The following is a 12,250-nucleotide window of genomic DNA, read 5'->3' as shown; positions in this document are numbered from 1 at the left end:
GCTGATAACAAAACTACCTTACAATTTTTGTCATATAAAAATGCAATAAATTTTTAATCACTCTAAAAGAAAAGGAATTAAATCATATGCTTGTGCAGTATGAAATCTCACATTTTGTCTACACATTTCAAAGGGGATTTTTAATAAATTTTGAAAGATGATATTGTTTAAGAAAGTCAGAAGTTTTGTGTTAGAAGTCAAGATCTGCTCAAAGTCCCTAACTGTCTAGAAGGAAGGCCCAGATGAGAGTCCTATAGGTACAGCACACTCAGTATGTTCCAACACAATTTTTTTTCTTCCATCCCCTAAAAGGGTTCTTCTTGTCTTAGGTCTAACCCATACTCAACTATCTAAAAACTGGGGCTTTTAAGCAACACACCTGCTTGGCTTTTTCTAACTTTCAAAGGGCTCAAAAGTGGAAAGATTGCTTCTTTTGGAATTGACTTAGGTTCTAATTCCCATCAGGCTGAAGATGGACCAAATAGCATATAGAGAAGAGTAATTACAACATCAAAAGGCCTGAATATGTGAAAGATGGACAGTGATGGTCTAAACTTCATCCTTGAAAAGTTGCCGTGTCAAGGGATGGACCAAATCTTACTGTTCCTTGTGGTCATATTAGTTGCATGACACACAGAATGAAAGCTACAAAGCAACCTCAAACAAGTCACCATAAATGGAGAAGATCATAATTCAAACCACATCCACACTTTTAATGAGCATTTTCACCATATAAACAAAGGCGTCCGTGGTGCACGTAATTAGACCACTGGGGACAGGAAATCCTCATTAATACAGTCTTGCCTATTTTGTTGTTCGTGGTATGTACTCAGAATGGAGTCTGACACAGTGAAGATGTTCTATAAAGATTTAGTAAGTGAATGAATGTGCCATTTCTACTGGGAAATAACTCTCCGAAAAAGAAGACCCAGATTTAAAGGAGAAATCCAGTGGTTATTTTTCTATTATGTTTTTATGTAAGCTGGTTTTATTCACATAAAATAATTTTGTGGCCAGATCAATATCATCAAACAAGTATTAGTTATTTTTGTTGCCGTGATAAGATGGAAGAATGCCACATTCTGCAAACCTTAGTTCCGGAAACTTGACTGGGGCTGTGAAGGAATGAAGAAGGAACAAATACACAAACACACGTACAGAGAAGCTGAGGTCAGGGGGGTCCTGCTCGCTGTGATGGTGTGGCACTAGCTATGCTGCAACTGGGGACTCCAGCACACTTCTCACGTGCTGCACAGGAGGAGGAAATAGATGTCTAGGTGGAAGGTGTCTGTTGGCTCTCTCAGGCTGTAAACATCCAGCCGAAGAAACCTGTGGTTGCTAGCTCTTGTATCCTTTGCCAGCATCTCTGCCTGGACCAGCGAAAGGCTTTTCCATCCTCTGAACCTGACCTGGGACGAAGGCCTTGTCATTTTCCCATCGGTCTGAAGCACTGGCCTTTGACACACATACCCACGTCAATAACACACAGTCGTTGAGGGCTTCATCTGCTCTTTATGCATTCACTGGAGGCTTCCTCTCTCCTCACAAAAGAAAAGACTATTTCGTCTTACAGTTCTGGGGGTGAGGTGGGGAGGGTCCAGAATAGCAGGCTGACAGAACAGGAAGCTGAGAAATCACACTGCCGCCTGCCCATAGGAAGTAGAGAGAGTGAGCTGGAATGGAGTGAGGCTGTAAATCCTCAAAGCCCACACCCACTGGTGAACTTCCTCCAGCAAGTCCTGAAAGTTACATAACCTCCCCCAGTAGTGCCACTGACTGGGACCCACGTGACTGAGAATCTGAGCCTACGGGGATATATTTCTTATTCAGATCACCAACGAGTGATAAGCTTATACATGGTTGATCTTTGCCTTCTTGGTTCGAAATCTGAAATCAATACTATCTATTCCAGAAAATCTTGAAGAGAGATGGGAGGGAGACCATCAGGGAAGGAGGCAAACTGTGTTGTTTTCCACTGTTTCCAAAGATATCTAGATTTAGGATAGGCCAGATAAGGCAAGCAAATTAAATCAAAGGCACCTTGTGCATCCACAATTAAAGACTTGGGAGAGTGCGGAAAATCCCAAGGATTTGGAGATAAATTTTCTTTCATTCATATAAATGTCAGAGTTCATAGCTATAAGCAGTCAACAGTTTTGAATGATGCTAATGATTGAAAAGGGTCAATACTGTACAAACCCAAGCGAGAATAATTTCCCTGATCCTAGGTGAACTTGTCAAGTCTGGGCCCGGTGACATGCCTCAGGGAGTGAAGCCGCTGGTTGCCAAGAGCGACCACCTGACTTCAGTCATTTGGTGCCCGCATGGTAGAAGGACAGAACCAGCTCCTGCAGGTTGTCCTCTGACTTCTACCAGTGCCTCTTGGGATGCTCATGACCACAAATACATACACACATAATAAATAAATATGAGTGAAGTTTTAATTTTTTTGAGTAAGTCTAAGAGAGAAAACATAAATCACAGATGTCGGTTGCAAATGTGAAATCCCACATTTTGCCCACCCATTTCTAAGGAGATAAGAAGAGGAAGGGCTCTGACTATTTTTGTCAATGTCCTGGAGAGTCTTAGCTGTCTATAGCCTGGGATAACTTAGCCTTAGAAACTGAGCCCCTAGGAAGGTTCTACCCTAATCATAACCCTGGCCTCTCTATGTGCTTGTACTAAGCACAGACCCTGGAAACGTCTCTTGTAGTGATGGCACTGTCTAGCATGCTTTGGTCTGGTTCTCTGCTCCATCTGCTGGAGGAAAAGTTATCTCCATGGGGAGATAGTTCTGCTTGAACTTCTCAAGGAAAAGGTCCTACCCTGTAAATCCATCTGTGGGCTGGAAGGGTCTGGGGATGTAGCTCAATGGCAAACCTTGCCTGACAGAAGCAAAACCATAGGTTCGATCCCTGGTCCTGCCATAAAAGAAACTTCACCAGTGAAGCGGAATTCACTTGTCGGGATTTCTTACCATGGATGTTCTGCTGACCTAAGAAAAGTTTCAGAACCTACTTTCCATTGGTGTCCGGCCTGGAATTCATCTTAGAGAACCATCTAAATTTGATACACTGCTTCTAATTGTTTCTTTGAATGGGAAAGAACTAGAAAATTAAGCCATTAACATTCCTTTCAGTGTTTCTGAACTTTAAGCCCTTAACACATTCCTAAAGAGACTAGTGTTTTATTAAAGCCATGCTAAATATTAAAGAAGCAATAACTTTTAAACTAAGAGTGAATGCTGTAAAGATCTCTTTGGCATACAAACCCCAGACTGCTCATAGCGTATGGACTAGAAGTGGGTGGGAGACAAATGTCAGCAGAACATGAGAAAACAAACACTCTGCCTCCGGTTCCATAGGCCCTGCAGGTTGGAGTCAAAGAATTGCAGATCGAAAAATAGTCTCTTTTAAAATGGTCTATACTAAATGCATATAGACGTTTCCCCTAGTCATTATTCTCTAAAACATACTGTAAAAGGGCTTTGGATAACATTAAAGCCCATGGAGTATTATAAGGAACTTAGAGACTATTTAAATCATACGGGAGGATTGCGAAGGTCATGTGCTCCCAAGTTACGTCTATGGACTCACTGTGCTGAAGTCAACCCCAGGAGGGTGCCCTAGGATGACTACTCCAAATGTAGACTTCTCAGCAGAGCGAGACAGGCAGGACAGGCCTGAGGACAGGTGGCCTCGGAACGTTCTAAGATTCTCTGACATACCCCACAGATGAGCCATAGCGCTGGAACTTGTACAAGGAGAAACAGCAAGAACAGGGAGAGGGGCTCTTGAGTTTTGTGGTAGACAATAGCACAACTGGGTCCATCTGCATGGCAATTTCATTTGTAGAGATGAAAAGTGTCAAAGAGTTTGATGGAGAACTGAGTATGAAATTATTTGGTGCATTTGACTCTTCCTCCATTTCCCCTCTCCCTTTCTCCACAGCCAGTGCCGATTTCCCATATAACCCAGGACAAGGCCAAGCTATAAGAAATGGAGTCAACAGAAACTCGGCTATCATTGGAGGTATGTGCTACAGAAAGCAGGCTTTCTAGCAGCCTGAGAAAAGCAGGTGAGAGACGACCAAGCAGTAAAGAGTGAATACCGCTCTTCCAGATGCACCCAAGTTCCCGGAACCCACATCAGGCTGCCCACAACCACCTGTAACTCAGCTCCAGGGAATCTCCATAGGTGCCCACACGCATGTGCACGTCCTCACACACAGAGATATACACATACACATAAATAAAATATATTTTAAAAGGGTTGTTAAGTGACATCATCCGAAGTTCAAGTATAATCTCATCAAGGTCCCTGTCTTTATTTGGTTTGGCTTTTTTTAAAGGTAAACCCAAAGTCTCACACAAACCTACACATGAAACAGGTCAGTGACTTTTGACAAGTTCATACAACCCACATCCACCACCACAGCACGTGTGACACGTCATCCTAAAAAGACCTCCCCTCACCTGCTTTTGTAGTCACTTTGTTTTTAATTCCCACCTCATCCTTTTGCTCCTCCAGGATTTCATAACTGGCATAAAATTTTCCATGCTTTCATTCACCCTATATAATGTTTTTTTTTAAGACCTGTCCAGGCTGTTTTGCTTATCACTAGCAGTTATTTCTCTTGCCAAGTTGTATTTTATTGAGTGGATATGCTGTCATTTGTTTTATCCACTTACCTATTGCTCGGTTGTTGTCGTGTCTTCAGATTCAGGTTATCATGAGTAAATACTAACTCTATGACAAATCTTGCACATATCTGAGGTAGACCTAAGTATCCGTTTCTCTTTGGTAATTCCTAGAAACGCAATCACTAAAATATCAAAGAAGGTAGATATTTAGACATTGGCATGCAGGTTTCCAGAATGATCCAACCACCTTACATCAATATTTAAAAGGCCAGTTGCCCTACAGTCTCGCTCACACTGGGAGCTGTCAGCCTTCTTACTTAGCCACTCTGGTTGAGAGTCATGGTGTCACTGTGCTTTTTGATATGTGATAATCTCATCACTAGCGATGCCAAGTGTCTTTTCATGTAGTTATTGTCACATGTAAGTATTTTGTGAGTTGTTTTGAAATTTTTCTCCACCTCCTTAATAGACTGTTTGGTTTCTTGCTATTGATTAGAAAGAGTTTGTATTCTAGACGCAAGTCCTTTGTCAGACAGACATCATAAATATTTTTCCCCAGTCTACAGCTTGTTAACAAACCTGACCCCATGCTGTGCAAGTTTTCTACATCCTTATTGACTTTCTCCTTAACAGTTCTGTCAGTTACAAAGCGGAAGAAGGCTGAAGTCTGTAGCTGTGGTCACAGATAGGTCTGACTCTCCCTCTAGCCCTGCCCATTTTCACCTTGCTCTTTTGTAGTTCTACCAGACGGGTCCACATTTGGAATCCTTACATCTTTTGGAGGGTTTTGTCACCCTGAAATGTTCCTTACTCCTTCTGATAATCCCCCCCTTTGCCGCCCTCAGTCAGTGTGCATTATTAGCGATTAGTTTGCACAGGTTCTCCATTCTGTTATGGCTGCCATTTCTAGTCTAATCGATTTTTGCCTCCAGATGGGATAAAATATTTCTCCTTATTTTTTATTTTGCCCAATTGGTCATTTTTACATTGGCTGCTAAGCATTATTAACACGACTGAGTTGAGGTCTTAATTGTCTTTTTCTACCGAGCCCCAAGGTTCCTTAGCAATACTTAGAACTTGATATCTTTCAGTCATGTTAAGCTTTTGCAGGGAAAATCTTGATGGACCTTTCACTCCCTTAAAAGCACAACTTTAGCATGACCCTTCACCAACTTTACTGAGTGCCTGGGGATTTTTCCCAGTACAACTTGATCATCTTCCAGCCCCTGTGAGCTCCAGAAGTTGCTCCTGGCTCCGTGGAAGGTCATGCGTATGCTGACATGCACGCTTAGTCTTCAGCTGGAGGTTCGTCAGCCTCACAGACTCATCTGTGCAGATCACATGCACTGGCCCCGAAGACCTGCCCCCAGTTCAGGAAGCCCCCTGGCTTCTCCTGGTTCTCTCTGCATGGCGCTATGGACAGTCAGACAACTGGACAAAGCACGGAAGTGTGTGGTTTCAGCTCTTTCCTCAGAGATCAGACGTCTGATCTACCTGCTATCCACTGACTGAAAGCAGAGGCTTCGTATGTTTTATCTAGTATTCTAGTTACTTTGGGCAAGAGGACAAGTTGCTTTCTGGTTCCTGTTGACCTTTTGTGTCTGGAAGCAGAAGGTCACTTCTGCAGTCCTTGTGACTGTCACTGTTTTCTGTGGGAAAACTCACACCCAAGGGAGCTGGGATGCTGTGGCAAGATGTGTGCAAGACTTGTTCTAACCTTTAGTTCCTCTCTGTCCCCCCAGGAGTCATTGCTGTGGTGATTTTCACTATCCTCTGTACCTTGGTCTTTCTCATCCGGTACATGTTCCGTCACAAGGGCACCTATCACACCAACGAGGCCAAGGGAGCAGAATCAGCTGAGAGCGCAGACGCAGCCATCATGAACAATGACCCCAACTTCACAGAGACCATTGACGAGAGCAAAAAGGAGTGGCTCATTTGAGGGGTGGCTCTTCAGCCATGGGATGGGGAGGGGGGAGCTGAGGGAGGAAGGAGAGGGCTAAGAGCGCCCTGTGTCATACCCCTGAGCACACGCTTACAGTATCAGCACAAGCTGGGGGAAGGCAAGCAACCCAATATTCTTAAGACTGACGGCCACACAAAATATACTTTTTAATATTCCTTTATAGCTGAGTTCCCTCCTTCCGTATCAAAACAAAATAATACAAAAATGCTTTTAGAGTTTAAGCAATGGTTGAACTTTGTAGGTAATATCTGTCTTATTTTGTGTGTGTTTAGAGGTGTTCTAAAAACCCGTGGTAACAGGGCAAGTTTTCTACGTTTTTAAGAGCCCTTAGAACGTGGATATTTTTTTCTCAAGAAAAACTGATACACATCCACGCAGCCTCAGACATTCTCTTTCTTTCGCATCTGGTCGACTTTCAATGGGCTGTTGTAGCAACTAGTTTGTGTCCAGATAATTTTTCTTTTGGTGTCCCATAAAACAGAAATGAGGAAAGGGGGCAAAGAGCCGATCTGGCCGTCTTCTCCAATGGCACCTCAGTCTGGGCCGGTTTTTCTGAAGGTACCTGTCTGGCATTAGCCAGAGAAGGAAGAGCGAGAGGCCCCTGTCCTGCAGCAATGTGACCAACACAAGTGGAGACAAGCACCCACGAGTCCTGCAAAGAAGTGACTATTGGGCTTACTGCTTTTGTTTTCATTGACTTCTACATGCTGCTGTCCCATGTATGTAGTCTTAGGCCTGTTTAGTATCTGTAACTATCAGCCATGATACCTTGGTGACCAACTGTTGTAGGACTTCTCCTCCGTTTTAGTTACAACATATCAGATTGCATACTTATATGCGCCTCCCTGGGGAATTACAGCCCGAGGGAATGTTGTCTTTGCTCTGTTTCTTTCATATTTATAACAAAAAATATGGACACTTTCTAGTGAATGCGTAAGTTAGCGTGCTTCTCTTATTTTGCTTTAAACTTCAAGTTTTTACACGGCTGTGATAAAATCCTAGCAGATAGCAATCCTCTGGATGGCACAACACAATAAAGCCAAATTACAGCTGCTGGTACTCTGGAATCATGTGGGAAACACTGCCATATTTTAAACCAACTTGATCACAGAAACACTGTCATATACAGAGATCTATAACAGACACATCAGAATGTGAAGTCACCACCAACCTGACCATTGAATGAATGCCGCTTCTCTTCAACAGAACACAGTTGTCTAGTAAATAACACATCGTAGGCTAATCAGGAATCTTGGGTAATTTGCTCAAAAAAAAAAAAAAACAAAAAACTTCTTGATTTTATGTAAAAATAATAAGCTTTGTGTAAGTAAATGGGAAAAGTCCTTCCTATTGGAACACCCAAAAGAAATTTAATCAATTTATTTTTTTAATTACAGAAAAGCTCTCTCTTGAATGGTTACCATTTATAATTGTAATATATCTGGCGTCTTATACCTAAAAACTTCTTTTTAAAAATTTTGTAGACTCCAACATTTTGAGGAATTAAATGTGATGATCCTTTCTTTCTCCTCTTAGGACAGTGAGGTTAAAGTGGTATTGATGCTATTTTTCTCATGGTCTGTCTCAGTAAGCTACAAATTCTAGTCAGTTGGAATTTTACACACACACTTTTAAGCTTCTCCAAATGTTAACTTATCGGACGATCCCAGTTTCTTGAGTAATGGAAAACTCCATCCTAAGCTGCGTACTGCACCAGTTTATAGTGCACTACAGAAGCAGGCAAAAGTGGCTTCTTTTCCCCCTCAAATTAAGGAAACACAATAAGGAATCCTGAAGCCCCTTTTCATTGCAGGCAGACCTCAAATGGTCCCATGAATACCCTTAATTGTCCAGGCTTGCTCTTCTTCTATAAAACATATTAAATGGAAAGGTATTTAATAGGGCAAACTGTCAGAACAATGTAGCACTTATATATGAGAACTTCACATTTGAAAGCAAAGATCATTTTACTTCATCAGGCTACCTGACCATGGAGCATTCTTTTCCATATTTTCAAACTGAAAAAGCAATTGTTTTCCATTATGGCTTGAAATTGCTTCTGATTTTTAAAAACTTATCGTACAGGTATTACTTTTGTACTTAACACATGAGAATGTCAGATGGAAATGTATGCTTTCTGGCATTTCCCAAGATAGCTGTGTTCCTTGTGCGTTACCTCAGCACTTTTCTTCCCCCAAACGATTAGCAAGCAAAACTGTTAAGGACAGTCCGAAGTCTGAAAGTGCTTCCATCCTGTGCCTCTCACGCTCCTCTCCCCTTGCTTCTGCCACAGAAGAAAAGATGAAGGCCAGCCCATCTCTCACTAGATATTAGCAAAGAGAGGGTACTGAGTGACGTCGGTGTCCGTTAGGACACACAGAGATCGCTGACACTGTGGCTGGCAGACACGCAAAGGTGGGTGACGCTAATTGCTAAATGTAGCCCTGAAGTCTTGGCCTCTTCTTGGGGTGTCATCTAGACTGACAAACATGGCCAGTCTGTTCTGAACGATAAACAGCTGCGCATCTGAAGAAAAAGAAGTAATTCTCTGTTCCAGTTTCCCCACCCCACCCCTTGACAGTTTGGCGTGACACGGCTCCTCCAGCCACGTCGCGACCCAGGCTTTCTAACCCTATTCTGTCATTCATCCCCACCACATCTCAACATTTTCTCTCCGATACATCAACCAAGCACAGACTAATGGAAGGCCTTTTAAGCAATAAGAATGTGTAGACCAAACAAAACCCAAGACACTGTGCCAAAGGAATAAAACATGATGGTGCATGCCTGTAATCCCAGCATTCGAGAGACTGGCGCAGGAGGATGATGAGTTTAAGGTCAGCCTGGGCTACGTGGCAAGTTCCAGCCAGCCTGAGCTGCCTAGTGAGACCAGTCTCCAAAAAGTTCTAAATAAATAAATGAAGCTTCAGAGAACATGGGTGGCTGGCCGAGGCTTGTACATGCATCTAAAACATCCTCCGCATCTAAAACAAGTATCTGTATCTTTCAAGAAGCTAAGAATGGAAGGCTCCAAATGAATGCAAAGTTAGTGGCATTCTAGAGTCCCAAAATATTCTCTAGATCTCACAGAAGCTGACTCAGAACATCAAAATTATTTTATGGCTGAATTTTCCCTGGGGCCTTCTTAATATCTAAGAGTGTATTTCCTCATTGCTGACTACCAAACACTTCAAAAATAGGAAAATTTTTAATTGAAGATCTGAGAAGCAGAGTTTAGAGGACTTCTGTTAGAAATTTCCTTATTGCTCTGCATCAGATGAGAAAGCATTTCTCTCCAAAGGGGCAGGAATCCAAAGGCATCAGAGACAGAACCGGCATGCCCGGTGAGCAGGCTGGGGGGCTGAACAGCTCAGGAGAGCACAGGGTGTGTCCTGTGAGCCAGACACAGACAAAAGCCATGTACAGCAAAGCGCACTGCAGGGAGAAGCCGCCAGGTACTAGCTCCGACGGTACCAGGGTTAAGCCGTGTCACAGACACACGAACTTCTGCAATCAGGTCTGTTCTCTTGGCTTCCCCCACATGTTCCTTTTCTCCCCTCTCCTTGCTGTACCCTTCTCTTCAGGAGAGAACGTTAATAATAGTCCTCTTACATCTCATGATTCTAAACAACGCCTGGTTTGAGCTCTTAATGTTTATTTATTTTTTTCCTTTTTATATGACTTCAAGCATTTTTCTTTTAAAGAAAGGCAACATTTCTACGTTGAGTTTGACTTATCCAACCAATAAAAGTCTCTGAAGTACTCTTCCTGGTGAGCCACCTGATCCTGAAGTAAGTGAGGGAAGGCAGCCCTGCACCCCACTCACATCTGGCTGAAAACATAGGGCATCCATCTTTGTAGACAGTGTTCTAGCGAGTGTGACTCCTGAGAGCAAGCTGATAGGGCTCAACATGCTTATAGGCATGGTGACACACAGATGTAACCCATCGTTTACAGCCAAGAAATCAGGGAGTTGAAGGAGTTCAAAGCCAGGCTGGCAACACGAGACTCAAAAGAACAAGCAAAAAAAATAATCTCAGGCCATCAAGACGACGTCTCAGGCAAAAGCACTTGTCATATAAACCTAACAATCTAAATTCAATGCATGGATCTTTATAGTGGAAGGAAAGAACTCACTCTCAAGAGTTGTCCTCTGACCCCTACACACACACACACACACACACACACACACTCACACACACACACTCACACACACACACACCCTTTCTCCTTCCTAGACTCACTATATGATGCTGGCCATGCCCTTGAATTCCTGCTTATCCTTCTCTAGTGTTTAAATAGAGCTCCCTTACCTACTTCAAAAGGCAATTATGAGCACAATGGATTCTTGACTTGAACACACTGAAGCCCAAATATAAAGTCCAAAGTCAAAGGCACCTCCCAAAATGCTGAGTTGGCTTGTGGCTGCAAGCTGCACTTAAAAGGTACTTTACAGACAACGCATCTGTGCACATGAACGTGGAAACCTCTGGCCACTGCTGGCCACTGCTGGCTTACGAATCAGAGAGAGCTCCAGGGGGCAAGGCTGTCAACACAGGGCGGTGGAACCCGATGGAAACCTAGAGAGACTGGAACTTTTATTGTAAATTCCCGAATCCTGATCTGGGCATGACTTGTTGCTCACAGTATATGCGGTTTCACACCGCCAGTAAATATTATTAAACGGGGTTAGACACAGTTAGTGCATTTCCGTGAAAATGGTAGTTTCATGGAAGCCCTGTACCTCTCCACTATAGTCACTCTCCGTGTTGATATCAGAAACGTTTCTTTCACCACAGTATTTTTTTTTCTCTCCCACTCACTTCGAATGGTCTATAGAATCACTGTCAATAAAACAGAGAAGTGACGTCCAAACGTTGAGTAAAGACCGGAGGAGGGTAATAAAGATAGAAATGGGCACACGTGTGTTCGCATCCCACGCTCATTCACAGGTTTCTGTCCCAGATGGGAATGTGCTGCTAAGACAGTTCACCCAGTTTCCCGGGCTCAGCTGGCTTACATTACGTGGGTGCTGGCTTCTGAGAAGGTTGTGGATGGCTGTGAAGGTGTGACAGTTCCTCCTGAGTAGGCCAAGACACTGTTCCGGATGTCACCAACTCTCAGTTTTGCTTTCTTGGGTTCTTTTCACTTGGTAAGCCCGTGGTGACCAGGAGGTCAGCACTGGGAAAGCTGGGCTAAGAATTCTTCCTGTAAGTCAGTTAGGACTCCATCCCTGCGAAACAATGCGAAATTTCACTCTCTAAAAGCAACAGCATGTAAACTAGAATGAAAGAAGGAAATTATGTATGTATGCCTATTATTCTTTTGTGAATGTCTTTCATTTACCTAAAATTATATTAGAAACCAGATTGATAAATAAAAGATTCAAAATAGTTTTAATATCCTAAAAGCAATTCTTTGTGTTTTATACCAGTCGGTTATCTTATAATTAATTTGCAGCCTTCTGCAAGTGTGCAAAAGCAGATGTCTACTGAGAATACGGGTGTCTTGAAAGCTGTAGAGACTCAGCCACTCCTCAGAGGTGGATCTTATTTAGATCCAGGGTCAACCTTCTCTTGCAAGTGTGCCCTCTCCTACCATTTTGCGTAAGGTAGCTTAACAGATATTGACTTCATATTTTG

At 42.9% G+C, this 12,250-nt stretch overlaps 1 protein-coding gene across 1 annotated transcript in view; it reads left to right on the top strand.

The window, feature by feature from the left end:
- The window catches only part of Cntnap2 (contactin associated protein 2), a 2,202,731-nt gene extending 2,190,713 nt beyond the window's left edge, over positions 1-12,018 (top strand). Inside the window, exons 23-24 of the mRNA XM_060380093.1 lie at positions 3,951-4,031; positions 6,385-12,018. Coding sequence (XP_060236076.1) covers positions 3,951-4,031; positions 6,385-6,584 — 281 coding nt within the window. The 3' untranslated portion in view covers positions 6,585-12,018. The remainder of the gene's footprint in view (positions 1-3,950; positions 4,032-6,384) is intronic.
- Positions 12,019-12,250: the final 232 nt, after the last annotated feature.

This window comes from Meriones unguiculatus, chromosome 3 (genome assembly GCF_030254825.1).
Source record: "Meriones unguiculatus strain TT.TT164.6M chromosome 3, Bangor_MerUng_6.1, whole genome shotgun sequence".
In the NCBI taxonomy this organism is placed as follows: domain Eukaryota; kingdom Metazoa; phylum Chordata; class Mammalia; order Rodentia; family Muridae; genus Meriones; species Meriones unguiculatus.
This window is presented reverse-complemented; position numbering and strand designations above follow the sequence as displayed.